Below are 17,907 nucleotides of genomic sequence, written 5' to 3' on the forward strand. Positions count from 1 at the left end.
AGCTGTAAACACTGGCTTCTCCTCATGGGACTTATTTCTGGTCTCTTCCGTTGACTACAACCCCCCATCTGCTATTGTCCTATATCGAGGGCTGGGTGGTATTGAAAATAAACAGTGAGAGGTCTTCTTGTGCTAGATAACGTGATTACTCACACATTTGTTTTTGAAAATGTGCTAATTTGTAAATAGGGGGGAAAAGAACTTTAAATGCATTTAGCGTAGGGCTGTAAATATGATTTTAAGGCATCTGGATTATTTTATGGACTTGGTACTTACTACTATTAAACGAATAAATCCCAACCAAAATAGAATTCGACTTTTATCAAAAAATAAATAAATCTGATAATTACCTGTTCATAGTTCATATATATGGTAGATTCGAAGATATTTATATATGTTAAGGAACGAATATATAAATTGAACTGAATTGAATTGATCAGCTCAAGTCTTGCAGTTTGGAGAGGCATTGAGGCAAGACTCTAATGGTTTGGACATGCAGAGGAGGGGATGGTGAATATGCTAGATAAACGAAGTTAAAGATGGATCTGCGAGGCAGGGGGGAAGAAGACCACAGACAAGCTACATGGATGTAGTGAAGGAGGACATGTATGGTTGATGTGAAAGGAGGCTGGTTAGAGATAGTGTGAGATGAAGACATATGGCGTGCTGTGGCAACCCATGATGAGAAAAAAAAAATATATATATATATATATCAAAAATACAGTTTTTACATTGCATTTTGCAAACTACTTGGCAGTTTATCATGACTACGTCTTTTGACTCTGCTGCATGTGATGGGGAAAGCGCTGAGCTGAGCCAACAGCGTAGCTGCTGTGCTGGAGAAACTGTTATGACAGCAATTCTGAATTATTGAGCCGTGTTTTTATATCGGCACATATCAGACAATACAAGTGCAGACCAGTATTACGCATATGAGACGGGTGACATGCCGATCTGGCCATATTCAAGATGTTTGGCATTATTCAATATGAGTTGCTTGAAACCTCTGATATTGAGCCAGTGGAAAAAATAAAAACAAATAACTAAAATATCAGCTCGAATGGAGTGATAGGGTAAAGTTTAACCTGGAAATTGAATTTTCCATCAAGTAATTCTGCAATCATTAATCGTGACCGTGTTATGTCTTTTTGCAACATGAAACAAACAAAGTGTGTTCAGTGCTGTGGTTGGCTGCAATTGAATGCACAATGAGGGTTGGATTTATTGTATTAGGTACACCAAGCTAAAAAGAATGCAGTCCGATACAACCTTATACATTTTGTCATAATTAAGGATTTAATGTTCAGTTTAAGATGATCAAACTGTCTGTGCAGTTTGGAGGATGAAGGCCTTCATGTTATGCTATATGCATTGTAATAGATGATTGTTAAATCCATTTTCATCAGCGAGGATTGTCAGAAAAAATAAAGCATTAGCATTTAATAGAGTGCAGTTTAAATGGCACCAAACTGACAATTGAATGATCTCACATTATGATAATAACCTGCATTTTTCATCTGTGCTTTTATGGATGTGCACTTGACCATTGCAGCTTATTAACTAAAGAAAACTGTGCAATGAAGCAAAAAATGAAATTCTAAATTATTCTTGATCAAGAAAAGTGGGGGTGGATATCAATCAGTTTGTTTCTTTAATTGATTCTGTTCAATTTCATTTGTTAGGAGAAAAAAGTAGGCCTAGACAAGTTTTCACTGTTAAACCAGCTTTTTTATTATTACCTCTGTATCTGCTTGACCATGGTGTAGAATAAAGTTTGTTTTTTTTAAAAAAAGGCTTGCACAAAATTAAAATGTGTGAAAGCCCCAATTGCCAGCTTGTGGTAATTGTTTTTGCCAACACTGATGAATGGATGCTATTCTGATGAATTGTACAGTTTGGTACCTGTTTTTAACTGGAGTCAGATCTCAGCTCCCTTCGCTAATCACTGTGATAAGTATTGATTGGATTTGCTTCTCCTCCAGGCCATAGTACTGACAATATCACTTGAATGCATCAAGTTTCGCTTTCACCAAGTGATGACATTAGGGAGACTACTGTGATTTATTGCTAGGAGACTTTGCCCCCTCTTAGTAATTGACTTACTCTAAATGTGCCATTCAGACCAGGGTGTCAATAAGAGATCTTCCGCCATGGATCCCTACCTCACTAACTGCGTTGTTATTGCAGGTCTATCTTTATACTTTGAAGATGGCCATGATGATCTGGATGATTGTAAGTATGCCAATAACACTGCACTAAAAATAGCGTACTATTGTAGAATTATTTAATTCCCTATAACAGGAGCTTTGTTCAGCAGGGTCCTAGATGGAAATACTTTTAAAAAGATCTATATATTTAAAGCTAGTTGACTCAGTACCTTTAGCCTGGCACTCTCACTACTGTTTTACCCGTTGGCCATCATTTAGGCCCTTAGTATTTGAAGGCGTTTGAATAGTCATCCAGTATGTATATCTAAAATCATCTTTATTTTGTTCCCACAGTTGGATTTGATGACTATGGTACAGAGTGCGACGGTATCCGCATCACAGCCTTCCTGGATGCAGGACAAGATAACCTTACTCCTCTCGGGAGGCTAGAGAAATATGCTTTCAGCGAGAATGTCTTCAACAGGTAAGCAAAGGCCCGTGGTCAAGCTGCTCATGCATTAGTCTGCAAAAGCAAAGAAAATTTGTGGATAAGTTGCCACACCATATTCTGCAATGTAAACACTGAGCAATAAATATTTTATGACTGAAAACTGACCTGCTGGCTTTGACCACAACTCAGATCTCACTTTACTACAATATTCTACAGCTACTAGAGCTGTCTTTGGTATTTGAAGCTCACTGAAATTATTTTAAACCAGTGGCTGCTATAAGGAACTTTGGAAGTAATTGTATGTATAGTAAAATGCTTCAGTTTAGCTACTGTTTCCAAAATGTCTGTCCAAAGCTATCTTCACAGTAATGTATGTTTTCTCTTCTGAGCTGTCCTTCCATCCACAAGAAGCCCATGTAAATTTTCTCACTTAAAGCTTGTGTGTGGTAGTTGTATCAAAATGACAAAAGTATCTTATTTCCCGTATTTGATATAAAGTAAAATTTCTTGTTTTTTCCTAACTTAAAGAAGGATGAATTGACTTTGTTCGGTTTTGATGGCCAATGTGAACAGGTGCCTGGTCATCCAAACTTAGCAGCAAAACTGTAGACATGTCGGCATGATAAGAATGTGTGCCAATAGCATTACAACAAATTGTGAAGGTCTTATCATCAAGGAAACATGTTCAAATCAATGGAGGGGAGCAAGGAAACATCTGTTAAAAGTCACTTCTTGTATAAAAATCTTTGAGGAAATGTAGCCAGATATTGAGACAAACGTTTCATCAACTTTTCTCAGTTGGGAAATAGTTTCTTAAAAGACTTGTGGCAACATAAGTTTGCACTGAGATAGCCTTTTGTTTTCTGGCCTTCATTCATAAGTCATCTCTAAGCCTGTTGTTATGTTTTGTTTTGTTTTTTTGTTTTTGTTTTTTTAACCCCGTACTGTGAAGGAAGACCTAAAGACTTAACATAGAGCCCTGTGTGGAGGTTGGCTGTCTGGCTTTAGAGTGATTATTGTAATCCCTCTCTGTTATACGTTTAAAGGATATTTAGTTTAAGGTCTGTTTTTCTGTTATCAGTGTATAAAGGTGAGGTATTTAATCTGACACAGGTCGGGTGGGTAAAAAAAACAAAGTAGAATAATCAGAGGTGTCTCCAACCTCAAAAGCTGCTCGTGTCTCTACACGAACGCCTTACATTCCAGTCTTTATGCTTTTCATGCTCAGCTCTGCAGAGTTAAAGCTCTGCTGTCATTTCCTAACTCACGTGTGTGTAATGCATTCAACAGCTCTGTCAGTGCGGTGTGTCACGCTTTGTGCTTTTGAAACTTGTAGGTATTGGCAGGCAGTCCACTAACTTGAAGCTCCCATTGCTTTCTAGGCAAATCGTGGCTCGTGGCCTGCTTGATGTGCTTCGAGAGTTCAGTGACAATGAAAATGACTTTATCAGTGTCATGGAGACCGTTGCGAGAATGTCGGAAGATGGAGGTAGCTGTATTTTCGTTTTCACAGTATGTAGCTGTGGTTGCAGTTTATTCTATTTTATTTTTTAATGTGGTGCATTAATGAAATATTGCAATTTGTGTAACTAAGAGCCCACAGTCCGAGCTGAGCTGATGGAGCAGATTCCTAACATCGCCATGTTTTTGCATGAGAGTCGGCCCAACTTCCCTGCTGCTTTCTCGAGATACTTGGTACCAATTGTTGTCCGGTATCTCACTGATCCGAATAACCAGGTAAGTCTATAGACCTAAAGAAAACAAAAACAAGGTAATTGCAGAAATTCATATAAATTGGTATTGTTCGTTTGCCTTGTTTTGTTTTTAACCTCTGACCCTCGTATTTTTAAGGTGCGGAAGACGAGTCAGGCAGCACTGCTCGTCCTGCTGGAGCAAGGCCTCATCTCTAAAGCTGACATGGAGACCAAAGTTTGTCCAGTTCTACTCGACCTCACAGAACCGAGCAGTGACGATGACTACAAAATTGAGGCAGTGGCTGTAAGACAACACTGCATTTTTAAGCAAAATGTTTAAAGAAATGTTGTAGTGGTTCTCAAACTGCAGGGCGTGGATCACCAGGAGAAAAGCGGGGAGTTAAACTACGTAAACTTTTATGTAAAATAACCTCTGTTTAAATCAAATTCAAGTTAAATCCTGTTTTGTGTGGTTATGATCAAGAATAGTAAAATATAAAAATTGTGATATGTGGAGCACACCAGAGGAATGTTTTAGTATTGTAGCTGGAGATTGGGCTTGATGTAGTACGGCAGAATAAAAACACTAAACTGGATTTAGGCTACAGGTGTAGGTGTGACTTAGCAGTTAAACCTGTGAAGTTCTGCCCAGGTAGAAACCTTCAGTGGTGCCTTTTTATTACGTTCTGGGACAATTTTCTAAACAGTTTAAAATTAGTAAATAAGGACAGCAATATCATTGTACAGCATAATTTAATCTAAAGGTACCAAAGTTAAGTGGATTTTTTTATTAGTGGCACTTTTAGCACATAAGCGATTCACTAATTTACTTAAATCAGTATTTTTATTTTAAACCAGATTCATCCTCCTGAAACCTTTTATCATATAAACACAGACCCCTTCCTTTACTATTTACTCTTAACACCCCAATTTTTATTTATTTTTTTGTTCCTTTTCAACCTCAGTGCACATCTTATTTCTCTGTGAGGTTTTCTGTTAATTTCGTGGTTCAAGGTTAATAAAAATGAACCATTGCTGAGTAAACCGAGACACACTCGGAGCTTGTGATGGCACTAAACTCTGTTCTTGTTCTTCTCTGTACAGATCATGTGTAAAGTTGTCACCATGTTGAGCAAAGACACAGTGGAGCACCTGTTGCTGCCACGTTTCTGTGAACTGTGCAGTGATGCCAGACTCTTCCAAGTGCGCAAGGTAACAAGCTCAACCCGAAGGTATCTTTAAAACTCCGAGATGACTTAAAGCAGATGTTTAGACTGATGTCACAACTTTGACAGTAAAAATTAAATTGTGGTACTGCTGTTCCATTAGTGTAAATCCAATCACTCGTTGAGCTAACTTTAATTTGTTTATGTGCGGTAACTTAGCTTACACTGCGCTGTTGTGTTTTCAGTGTGGAATTTTAATTGGCTGGCGTAACTGGTGCCAGTTGGGGAACATGATTTAGGAGCTGTAAAGGTAGTTTAACTTGGCAGATAGCTTGTTATAGAAACTTGTATAAAAAGCATTTTATAAAGCAATCTGCCTCAAGGCTGCACTCTGAATGAATCATACAAATAGTACAGGTTCCTATTTGTGATATTGGGACTCAACTCTTTTTAAGATGCTGTTTCTTGGTACCTTCTTATTCATACAGGAACATTTCTTTTACAGTTTTACTCTTATCACAGAGACATTGGTATCATTTTTGTATTACAGGTGTGTGCAGCCAATTTTGGAGAATTTTGTTCAATTGTAGGCCAGGAGGCCACAGAAAAACTGCTGGTAAGATGCCCAATACTGTTTTTCTCACAGATTCAGTGTGTAATTTTATGCTATTATGCAAGATAAAAGTTTAGTACTGTGTCCTTGAAGCTTTTCTTTAGATGTGCCTTATGAGTTTGCATAAAGTGCCTTATGCTGTGTTAAACTGTTGTGTAATCAGAATGGTGTTATGTAACGTTTGCACGTCAGTAGTTTCTTCATGGTTTAAGGTTTCAGGCTGTACTGATGAGACTTTATTTTGACATAGATGCCCAAGTTCTTCGACCTGTGCTCAGACAGCCTTTGGGGCATCAGGAAAGCCTGTGCCGAGTGCTTCATGATGGTCTCAAATTCCACCTCTCCAGAGGTGCGGCGCTCCAAATTGTCTCCCCTGTTCATCAGCCTCATCAGTGACCAGTCCCGCTGGGTAAGACACACAAACACATGAGGACAGAGAGGAAAATAACTTGGAAATGGAAGAAGGGGGAAAAAGGGATTTTGTTAAAATTACAATAACAATCAAGTGTAACGTCCTGAGTGGTGTGATGAAATTAGGGCAGTTGTTGCTAGGAGCTATCTTACATCCATCTTCCCTGTGTTTTGATGTGGTATGCTTGCAACTTGTCAGACTTTCAAACTGGGACTTGAAATCAGAGTGTTGTCCTTTTGATATGTCTAAAGTTAAGAGCAGAATACACATTTTCTTCTGTGTAGCAGCACAGGATCATCATCTAACCAGATCCACAAGCTTTAGGTGTGTGTGTGTGTCTTTTTGTGTCTGAGCTTGCAGTTTGTGGGTATTTGAGGGTATTTCTTGCCTCATCGTTTCTAAGACTGATAAAATTTGAATGATTGGCACAGTGAGCAAGACTAATTTCTATATACTCCACTTTCAGGTACGACAGGCGGCTTTCCAGTCTCTGGGGCGCTTCATCTCCACCTTTGCTAACCCATCCAGCACAGGCCTTCACTTCAGAGAGGATGGTGCACTACTAGAGGTCCCCAGATGTACATCTGACAGGTAAGATCACCTGTTTATCACTGCTATAACAAGAAGCATTAAGAGACTCAGAAATGTCCTTCTTTTGTCATGTCCACATAGTTTAAGACAAAATGCGTATGTCTTGAGTCGTGTCTTCTTAGGTGTGGATGTTTAGGCCATTAAGTAAGCTGTGAAATGTAGTTCAGGCTGTGATTATATCAACATGCAGGAGGTTTGAGTTTGGTCTTGGCACAGACGCTTCTGACTGTTGCATCATCAGTTAAGTGAATCATGGTTTGAATTCACTGGGTGGGACCTGAATGGTTCAGGTTTTTGTTTTTGTTTTTTTTTTGTTTTTTATCAGTTTTTATGTGGAGGGGAAAAAATGTCAAATAAATGGAAGAGATTTTTTCTTCAATCTTCCATTAAGCCAGTGGTTCCCAAACTTTTTTTGCTGGGCCCCCCTTGTTTTACAAGAAAAATGTTCACACCCCCCCCCTCGCGCGGGCGCGCACGCACGCACGCACACGCACGCACACGCACGAACACATCCTCCAACCACACACCCATATTTTGCTCCATTGCGGTTTATTTCACACCTTAAACAATTAAGCAAATACAAGTAATCTGCAATAAATTACAGGTAGTAAGGAAATAAACTACTAACTCTTTTATGCTACGTCCACACCTACATGGGTATTTTTGAAAACGCAGCTGTTTCGTCCACACGTAAACGGCGTTTCGAATCACCGAGAACGGAGATTTTTTAAAACTCCTTTTTTGCGTTTACATGTGGACGAGGAATACAGAGTTCCTCATGCAACATCAAAGGTATGTGCCTTTTTTCACGTCACGCTGTGTGCACCTTATTGTTTACATGAGATGAATTGCAGAATAGCAGATAGAGACAAAATACTGTTAATCTGACTATCTTCAGGTTTTACATGCTTACATTTACACACGCAGTTACTGTCCCTCCATTTACAAAGGCAGAGGCGTCACGGTGTAATTATTTTACATGTAGTTGTTTTTTTTCCTGTGTAATAATATTCAACATTGCTATCAATACATTTTTCAAAAAATCCCTCTGCAAATGGGTTCAAAAACATAAACAACTGTTGGATGCTGCTGTCCCTGATTTGAACCGGGGGAACAAATTGTGGCAGGATCAGCCTGACGTTATTTGTATCCCGCTGTAACTTTACTGTATAAAGAACATCTCCAAAATGTCAGGAGTAGTTAGTCATTACAACAAGTGTTTGTGAACTGCAAATCAAGAATGTGGGATACTGTTTGTCCGTGATTTAAACAGCCCAGCGCTGCTCCCAACGAAGGGAAAACCAATCCTGCAGGGAGACCTACCTCGGCACTTGTGCAGGGGAAACCAAAGGGAAGATATGCTTCACCATATTTTCTAGTCTTTGGCTTAGAATGAAGTTGGTTTGGAAACATTCAGCGATGCTTCATCTCCTGCTTTGCGTTTGTGTGGGCGCCCCGTGCTAGCAGTGTCCAAGCTTTGTTGTTTTTTGTTTGTTTTTTTTTTCTCCTTTTCATGCCGCGCCCCCCCTGCAATAGCTCTGAGCCCCCCCTAGGGGGCGGGCCCCACACTTTGGGAACGTCTGCATTAAGCTTTTAAGTGTGCTGCTGTTTACAACTTAAAAAAATCTGTCTGAGGTAAAAGGCAATTGGAAACATTTAACTGCTGGCTTTGAATGGATGCATCTACTCAAAGTTATCTACAATTTTTCTTTTTCTCTTCCTCATTTCAGCGACTGTTCCCTAAACTCCCTGAACTGCTCTGACATTAGCAGCTGCCACACAGAAAGAACCATCACCCACACGCCTCCAAACCAGGACGGGCGCGCCACGCCGTCACCAGAACATGTGTCAACAGCTGACAGCGAGGAATTGCACAATTTTGATAACAGCCACACCTTAGTCCCTGAAGAGGTGCATGGCGGTTTCACCCACACAAACAGCAGTGATAGCCCGACAGCTACAAACAACGCTAAGAACACGAAAGAGGCGGAACAGACAGACGAGAACTTTAATTCTTTTCACTATTGGAGGTCTCCTTTACCTGACATCAGCGGGGAACTGGAGATGCTAAGTTGTCAAAAAATGGAAGAGGTGAAGGAGGAAAAGAGAGAAGAAGAGGAACCTACAGAGAATTGTAATGATTCCAAGTCTAACCATGGCAAACAAGCTACCAGCGACCAGATCCAGAAGGTTTTGGACTGTTTGCAGCCACACATGGATGACCCCGATGTACAAGGTAAGGACACGCAGGTAGAATATCATTTGTCTTTTTGTACTGAACTGGCATGTAGATTCAGCTTTGCATGTAATTTGCCTCCAGCTCAAGTTCAAGTGTTGTCGGCAGCTCTAAAGGCAGCCCAGCTCGACAGTCCGACAGACGACAGCCCGACTGAACCCCAGCCAGAGCTTCAGCCAGAGCTTCAGACTGAAAACGGCGCAGACAGCCCTTCTGCAGAGAGTGAAAGTTTGGAGGTTCAGTCAGAGATAGAGGTGCAATCCACAGACGAAGAGCAAATGTCAAAAACTCCCGCATCCTCAGAGTCGTGCCCCATCCAGGAGCAAGGAGACGAGGAAACGCAGACGGAGCCACTGGAGAACCAGGAGCAGTCTCCTCCCAACTCCCCCGTTCTGGTACGAGCCAGTGACTGTCAACTAATGTGACTGGATTTTTCTTGATGCAAGTAGTTGACAGTATTTTCACACTGCTGTAATGCATACTGTATTATTGCAGCTAAACTAATACTAGGTGTGAGCTAGAACGTCTGTTCTGTCTTGTGGCATCACTGATGATCAGAACATGCATTTCTGTGTATTTTCATTCGTGAAGTTAATGTTTGTTCTGCAGGATTTGATAAAGAAATGAAATGCCAAATCAAGTCAGCATTTTTCCCATTACTTTACATTTTAGCTTATAATTCCATAAAAATTATAGAAAGAAACCCAACACTCAGTGATTCATTCCCTTGTGAGCAAGCTTTTGGTTGCTGGAGGCTTTTTCCTCCTCGCTGTCTGGTGGCAGCGAGGAGGAAAAAGCCTCCAGCAGAGCCAGGCTCAGGAAGGGTGGTTGCCTGCCACGACTAGCTGGGGGGTGGATGGGAGGAGAGAGAAAGAAAAAAATTAGAAGGATGTAAAGATGTGAAGCTTTTAGGAAAGGACACAAACTGAACAGCCAGTTTCTTGTGCTGCTTAACCCCAGCTTGGAGTTGCAAGTCAGGTTAAGGTTGCTGTAGCTCAAAGCAAAGCGGCACTGCATAATTTTATATCGCTGTGCTAGTGTTGTTGTTATAAAATTATGATCAGTGTTGCTCTAGGAGGTCTGCTGGATCTGACCGCTCAAGTTATTTGCATTGTCATAGGTTTGCAGCTCAGGGGAAGAGATTGCACTGGGCAGTTAGAAAGGCTTTAATACATTAACATTGTGAAAGGCTCAGTTTAAACTAGAAAGTGTTTTTTACTTACGTAATCAAGTGTCTCAAGTCCAGCATGGTTGCGTCTGATATCAAAGGCTCCAGAGCTACATTGTAACTGTTTTTACAAACAGCTGTAACTGATTTCGACCTGGTATGAATTGCTTTTCTCCAGTACTTGGTGCACGTCTGTGATCATTAACAGTATCTGTGTGAATTTGTCATTTCCTCAGGAGTCTGAACTAATTGAGAGTATGGAAGAGGAGGGAAAGGATGACTCTCCTCACAGTCCATTATCTGAGGATAAGCCTAAGGTCCAGGTGAGTCAGCAATGATATTTTCCAACCTAGAAATATTGATCGCCATCTAAGAGTTGGTATTGATTAGCACAGACATGGATTCGTCGCTATTCTTGCCTGCTGTTCTGAGTGCAAATGCATTAATCTTCGTTTCCAGAATGTGATCCCGCAGCAGCTGCTGGATCAGTACCTCTCTATGACGGACCCGGCCCGCGCCCAGACGGTGGACACGGAGATCGCCAAACACTGTGCCTTCAGCCTGCCGGGGGTGGCGCTTACTCTGGGTCGCCAGAACTGGCACTGCCTCAAAGATACATATGAAACGCTCGCTACTGATGTGCAGGTAGTAATGCAAACATGAAAGGGGGCACAGGGGTATTTTGGGATTAGATTTGCTGTTTGACTCTAATAGGACAAACAACACCGCATGAGAAATCTAAGCTGCCACACTAAGCTGTCACTAACTGACAAAGAATATGTTGTTTAGATTTTGGAGCTCTGGGATTTCTGCCAGACGTTGAGAGCTACTGTGCCGTGTCAGTGGTCAGCTAACTGGAAGCTGACTCCTTGCAGTGTTGAATTTTTATATGCTTCTTATTAGGAAGAGAAGGCAAGAACACAAACAATGACTAAACTTTATTTTGATGGATGACTCTTAAGCATTTCAAGACTACTAAAGTAAATTCAGGATGTGTCACACGTGGGTTTTTTTGTTTTTTTTCGACCACAGTGTTGATCTGGTGGTTTAAGATTTCAACATGTTCCTCTTATGAGTGTCAGTTTCTGAATGACATTTAAATGAGACCTTAACGCAACAGTGTTGGTGTACTTCAAAGAGCAGTGATTGTGACAGCACTCACACTGTTACCCTTTATTTCTCACAGCACTGAATGTCTCTATAAGCATTAATGTAAGGTTGATGCTTTTCAGCGGTTTAAGTTTTTCTTAGTAATTTGATTGTGTTTTTTGATGTGGAAAAAGAAGCTAAAAGGATGTTTTAAAAGCCGCTTTCTGTTCATGGATGGTGTTATAATCCTTTTATGGCCCTTTCTCTCCTCCCTCGCTCTCAGTGGAAAGTGCGGCGTACACTGGCTTTTTCCATACACGAGTTGGCGGTTATCCTGGGGGACCAGCTGACAGCAGCTGATCTGGTACCAATCTTCAACGGTTTCCTCAAAGACTTGGATGAGGTCCGCATTGGCGTGCTCAAACACCTTTATGACTTCCTGAAGGTAAGATTACAGGTTCACTTACTTCTGGATCAAGTAAGATAAAACTTTGGTGCGGCTGTGTTGACATTCACACTTCTGAAATGCTTTGATTTTACAGCTCTTTGATTTTTAGCACACTCTGTGGCAGAATTTTGTAGTTTCCAGTAAAAACAGGAGCCATATTGATAGGCTAGCTCTCTAATTGATCTGCTCTGTGTTCATCTTGTTGTTGTTGTAGCTGCTGCACGCAGACAAGAGGAGAGAATATCTGTACCAGCTGCAGGAGTTCATGGTGACGGACAACAGTCGCAACTGGAGATTTAGATACGAGCTGGCAGAGTATGTCGTCTTTTCTTCCTACTGTCAGGATGAAAAGCTGGAAACACATTTAACTTTAAGCTAACACTCGTTCAGATAGGCTCACATTGTTTTACCGTTTAATTCTGCTCTTGCTGTTTGATTTAACTTCATTGCTCTTAAATTATGATTCACTTTTTGGTTGATTGTACTAGCATGTACCGTATATTTGAGTGAAGCATTCTGCTCCTTTCCCTCTGCAGACAGCTGATCCTGATCATAGAGCTGTACAGCCACTATGACGTGTATGATTACCTCAGAGAGATAGCGCTCACACTCTGCTCTGATAAAGTCTCCGAGGTCAGGTGGATCTCTTACAAACTGGTAAGCTTACTTTGTTTGTTTGTATTTAAAAACCTTCCACCCTGGATGATTTTAATGATGATTGGTGGGGGGCAGCTTTGGCAGCTTGTAACACATAGCGAGGTCAGCAGAAACTCTGGAAACTTTAGAGGAAATGAATCACTCAAATGGAAGTGTTCATGCGTGGCCTGTGACCGATGAAGTAACGTCCTGATGGCTGTGTTTGATCATCTTGGCTCATCTCCAAGGACACAGTACAGTCGACAGATTAACTGAGGGGAAACCTGTACCGCCAAGTTCTTGTTTGTGTAACAGAGACAAATTCATAATCGTGCTAAATATAGATTGGCTTTTCCTTTTAGATGAACTGCAGCAACTCACTCGTCAACTCTTTTGTTCTCAGGTGGTGGAGATCCTGCAGAAGCTTTATGCTTGCGGGGCTGATGACCTTGGCCTGAACTTCATCAACGAGCTCACTGTTAGATTCTGCCACTGTCCCAAGTGGGTGGGGAGGCAGGCCTTTGCCTTTATCTGCCAGGTGGGTAATGCTCATCTCAAGTGTCACAGTTCTCTCGGCTTTAAATGTCTGTAACTGCATCAGTGACTGTCCATGCTGCTGCTGGTGGGAAATGGAATAAAATAAATAAAGTGACAAACCAGATGCCATTTGGAGCTTTGAGGTAAAACAGCCTTCAAGCTGCATATACACGAAGTGTTGAAGCTGACAGCCAGTCACTTAAGGATATTCCAGGCTCTGGTTGCCTAGATAACCTTCTAGATTTAGTCCTGGTCAGATGGCAATCAATGATATCCTGTGTGCTCACTGGTGACCTCTTCAGTCACTCACCTGGAAATTGTTTATCTCTGGTCCCACCCATTTCCTGTCGCCTGTGGCTACGTGACCCATAGTCACTGGATGTCATGGAATGTCATTCACTTGTCGGCTTGTCACTTCCTGTTAGGACAAAGCTGAAGTGCCATTTATAAAAGTTTTTTGGGGAGGGGTGTCCCCAAGGAGGTTTTAGTCAGACCCAGTAGAAAAATCACAAACTATGTAATAGAATTATTCCCTTAAAACTAATTTTGTATGTTGCCTGATTTGAATAAAAAAAAGGAAAAAACAAAACAAAACTACTTTTGTTAATAGGAGTTAAAATTACTGAAGCAGAGCAGGCATTTAGTTTATCAGATGAACAGGAAATAACAGGAAAATTGCAGACCAATCACAGTTATCCCCCCTCAATCCCCAAAAGGCTCGTTCTGACCAAGGGGAAAAAAACAGTTATTCTTCCTGGATAATTTATAATTTACTTTCCTCAATAAAAACATGTTCCGAATCAAAAACCTTTATTCATTTGAATGCAGTGAAAATTTGTCTTAAATGTGTCTCTTAATGTAAACAAATGAAAAACTACAAAAAAAATATAAGCATGTACATGTCACATGTATATAAACCTCATTATGAATTGTTAATCATGTTAATGATTAATGTAATACTACATTACAATTCATGTTGTGGTTTTTAAATTGTTATGATGAAATGTGAACTTTCTCCTGGTGTGTGATTGTTTTAAATGGACAGACAGTACATGCAATAGCAGTGGTTGTTTCATGTCATGTTCACGTCGCATAAGAGATGTGCAGTGACATGAGCGTGTTTGTCAGCTTTTCTGTGTGGTCAGATGCTTTCGTTATGTTGCTGCATCACCCTCACTGAGTGCATTTTGACTCACTACTTCCTGCATTTGGTTTTCTCTTGCCAAATATTTTCCATAGGCCGTAGTGGAGGAGGATTGCATGCCCATGGAGCAGTTCAGTCAGCATCTACTGCCCAGCCTGCTCAGCCTCTCATCAGACCCCGTGGCAAACGTCCGCGTCCTGGTAGCCAAGGCTCTACGACAGAGCGTGATGGAGAAAGGTAATCCATAAAAAAACTGACCATCTAAAGGTTTTCATACTTCATCAAGAAAAAGTACAGGGCATAATTGTAAAGCTGTCAGCATTCGGTTTTACAAAGTTAACCAACAGCACGTTGGTTAACTCATTTTTTCCCCCCTCTGTTATCATCATAAGCTTTTGGTCATAACATACTTCTCCCTTTGAGTGTATTAAATATGTTTTTATGTTGGTAACTATAGTGAGCTCTGAAATTTAGGTGAGTCGGTATTGTTGAAGTTGCGGTTGCTTTGTTTCTTAAAGTCAAAGTTACTCTCCCTTCAGCACAAGCTCTGGTCATTTGCTCATAACTTTTGACTCTTCCCACTAACTGAGTTTTGTGTCCAGCGTACTTCAAGGAGCCGGGCTGTGCTTGCGCTGACGAGCTGGAAGAGACCGTGATGGCTCTGCAGTCCGACAAGGACCGGGACGTCCGCTTCTTTGCCAGTCTGGACCCAAACAAAGGCTTGATAGACACAGCCCCCCTGATCTAGCCTCGGCTCTCCCCCTCCAAGCCCTGTTACAGCCCACCTGCCTGTCTTACCTACCTGTTTGTTTGACTGACACCCAGTCAGTTGTAAACTGCAACACCAGCACCTGACCAGATTCCCCAGCCGCTCGCCTGCTGGGCAGATTCACACCGACGACCACTTGAGAAACGATGGCAGATGTTCAGGTTGCTACGTTAAAAGTATGAGCATGCTCAAACACCACAGCTCTGTCTCTGGTTGGGCAATACAAAGCGCACATTATCTTCACAGTAACAACAATGAGGAGAAGAATAAAGGAAAAAAAAAAAGAGCAAACTTGTGAATTTTCATAAGATGAGCAGGACTCAGACGTCAGCTGGACTGCTTTGCGTCAAGCTGCCGTATTTTCCACCTGAACTTTCCCTCTGCCTCCTCCACACTAACATCGACTCAGTCCCCAAACACAGACTTGTAAAACTACGACAGGCTCTCTGTCTCCAAAGCTAATTCTAAGCTTGACTATGAAATTGAGATTTTGTTCTTGTGTCTTTTTTTTTTTTTTTTTTTTTTTTTTCTTGTGAATTTCTTAACGAACAAGCAGGCGAGGCCTGCCTGACTCCGATGTGTGCACTAACTCAGGGGGACTCATCTGAATCTCAACAGCATTATTAGCTTACACATTAAGCAGAAGCTCCTGGATCCCTCATGGAAAGAAAACAAAAAACAAAAAAATCTCCAGCAGTCTGAGCAGCAGACCAGCCAAACCAAGTAGCTCTGCTGGTGTCTCACGCCTCAGCTCATCTTAAATGCCTGTTGACTCAGACATCCTTTTATCTTCTAAGATGTCCTCTGGGTTATTGTCTGTTCACTTCTAGCTTCTCATGTTTCTCCCCCTCTCTTTCACCTGGTCTTCATGGGCCACTAAAACCACTACTGCTGCACAGAAGTAAATGCGATTCTGCCACTCAGCGTAACTCAATTAAATTCATATCTTTTATAAAATAACAGTGACCTAATGAACTTTTGATTGCTTCCCTGCTCCGTGTCTGTTAACCAAAAATGTGACACAAACTGTCTCCCAAAGAGCAGGAGGCTGATGAAATACCTCTGCTTGGACATGACTGGCCAGTGTGAGGAGCATCTGTGGTTCAAACAGGCTCTGAATGTCCTCAGTTGGTGATTTATTTAATTTTATTCCCTGTGGTGATAACTCAGACATTAATAACAAGGGCTCATGAAATGACACAGGGTGATGCAAAACTCAGAGAGAAGAGGAAGAAAGCAAGCACATTGATGGATGATTTTTTTTTTTTTTTTTGCATGTTTCCCCCCCTCAAACTTTGTGTGTTTGTGTGCATCTGTGTGTGATTGCGCGCGCGTGTGTGTAAAGGTCCATTTCACTTAAGGTCGACCTCCTGATATTGAGTTGTGACCACGGTGGTGTTCAGTGGATCCGACTGACCGGTTGTAAATTAGGAAATAGGAACGGCAGTGTTAGTAGGCTAAAAAGATGCCTGATCATTGTTTCCCTGTCTCGGTGGAATTATTTCAAGTATGAGATTTTTCAGAATTTTGGACAGCTTTGAACCTGTGGAAAAAAACATTATGGAACCAAGGCCAGTGTAGTCGGGTTTTCACCCGGTTTGAGATGTGTTATAAATATTGGGAGCAGTCACCAAGTCACTTTGTGTAGTCTCTCGAGCTTGTCTGTTCTTCCTCTCTTGTATATGGTAACCCCCCCCCCCCTTTTTTTTTTTTTTCTGTTTTTAGCTTAGAAATAAGTTGAAAACTTAAATCGATTGTGGTGTGTGAGCTTTGCATCTCAAGTCTTTCTTCCTTTGAAAGGAGAGCTCACTGCAGTAATGGCGGTGTCCACTCATCTCGTCTGTCTGCAATTTGTGTCCCATCTCATTTTTTTTTATTTTTTTTTTTTTAAATGTAGTAGAACAGTTAATATATACATTTTATGAGAATTATTTTTCTTTTTCAATTATGCACCACTGTTCAAAGATTTTATATCCTAACTTTACAAAATTTACAACCTTTGTAATATTCAATGGTTTCTTTTAAAAAGACATTTTATGTAATGTTATTTTTAGTATTCTGTAATTAAAATGATGAAAATTACAATGCTGTGTTGGTTGCTTTGTTTTGCCGTTATTGTCTGCTGTGGTTCAGTCATACAAGGTTAGATTAATCTGTTGTCCAACACTTAAATGTTAGTTAATGGCTAAAACACTTCCTGGAAATGAACAACAAAGGTTTGAACCACGTAAACAACTGAGCAATCCAATATTAGATGTTTAGATCTCAGCCTATACTGATTTATATGGAGTAAAAGGAAAATCTGACAACTAGTATCAGCTGATGTTCTTATACACTCAGCGGCTAACAGACTAACAAAACATTGCCTGGTCTGAGTCTTGATTTCTGCTGCAACATTTAGAAGAAAGGGTCAGAATTTGGAAGAAATCATAGATCCATCGTTAAGGGTGGTGGTGAAATCGTGCGGGAGGATATGACTCCAGCACAATGTCTGCCATGAAGAAATAAGACTGGGCTGAATATTAAATGTGTACAAAAAGTGCATTTGATAGTACAGGCTTGATTTCAGGATGCTGTAGCTAGAAGTGTTTTGGACTGATGATGTCATTAAAGCTGTAAGGTGTAAATTGCCACAAATTACTACCACTTATTATCCCCCCACCCCAACACACACACAGGTACATATACACTTGCTTGCACTCTTAAAAGCACAAAGTCTATTTATTATCACTTCTTTAAAATCTTTAGATTTGAAGCAGCAATTTTCTTTAGTTTGATATTAATCAGCAATTAAAAGAAACAATCT

General features: G+C 40.8%; 1 protein-coding gene across 2 annotated transcripts in view; it reads left to right on the top strand.

Moving 5' to 3' along the window:
- Positions 1 to 17,156, top strand: part of ppp4r1l (protein phosphatase 4, regulatory subunit 1-like) — an 18,202-nt gene extending 1,046 nt beyond the window's left edge. The window contains exons 2-20 of one of the 2 annotated variants that reach the window (XM_006782790.3): positions 2,188 to 2,232; positions 2,502 to 2,631; positions 3,981 to 4,087; positions 4,193 to 4,335; positions 4,450 to 4,596; positions 5,397 to 5,504; positions 6,009 to 6,074; positions 6,322 to 6,480; positions 6,950 to 7,074; positions 8,805 to 9,310; positions 9,395 to 9,705; positions 10,715 to 10,801; positions 10,938 to 11,123; positions 11,851 to 12,012; positions 12,230 to 12,330; positions 12,552 to 12,672; positions 13,055 to 13,189; positions 14,428 to 14,569; positions 14,935 to 17,155. In XM_006782790.3, coding sequence (XP_006782853.2) covers positions 2,188 to 2,232; positions 2,502 to 2,631; positions 3,981 to 4,087; positions 4,193 to 4,335; positions 4,450 to 4,596; positions 5,397 to 5,504; positions 6,009 to 6,074; positions 6,322 to 6,480; positions 6,950 to 7,074; positions 8,805 to 9,310; positions 9,395 to 9,705; positions 10,715 to 10,801; positions 10,938 to 11,123; positions 11,851 to 12,012; positions 12,230 to 12,330; positions 12,552 to 12,672; positions 13,055 to 13,189; positions 14,428 to 14,569; positions 14,935 to 15,080 — 2,927 coding nt within the window. In that variant the 3' untranslated portion in view covers positions 15,081 to 17,155. Of the gene's footprint in view, positions 1 to 1,953; positions 2,233 to 2,501; positions 2,632 to 3,980; positions 4,088 to 4,192; positions 4,336 to 4,449; positions 4,597 to 5,396; positions 5,505 to 6,008; positions 6,075 to 6,321; positions 6,481 to 6,949; positions 7,075 to 8,804; positions 9,311 to 9,394; positions 9,706 to 10,714; positions 10,802 to 10,937; positions 11,124 to 11,850; positions 12,013 to 12,229; positions 12,331 to 12,551; positions 12,673 to 13,054; positions 13,190 to 14,427; positions 14,570 to 14,934 lie in introns of those variants that run through there. The other variant, XM_087840984.1, reaches the window with a different exon arrangement.
- Positions 17,157 to 17,907: the final 751 nt, after the last annotated feature.

Source organism: Neolamprologus brichardi, chromosome 5 (assembly GCF_056152115.1).
Source record: "Neolamprologus brichardi isolate AB-2024 chromosome 5, ASM5615211v1, whole genome shotgun sequence".
Lineage (NCBI taxonomy): Eukaryota > Metazoa > Chordata > Actinopteri > Cichliformes > Cichlidae > Neolamprologus > Neolamprologus brichardi.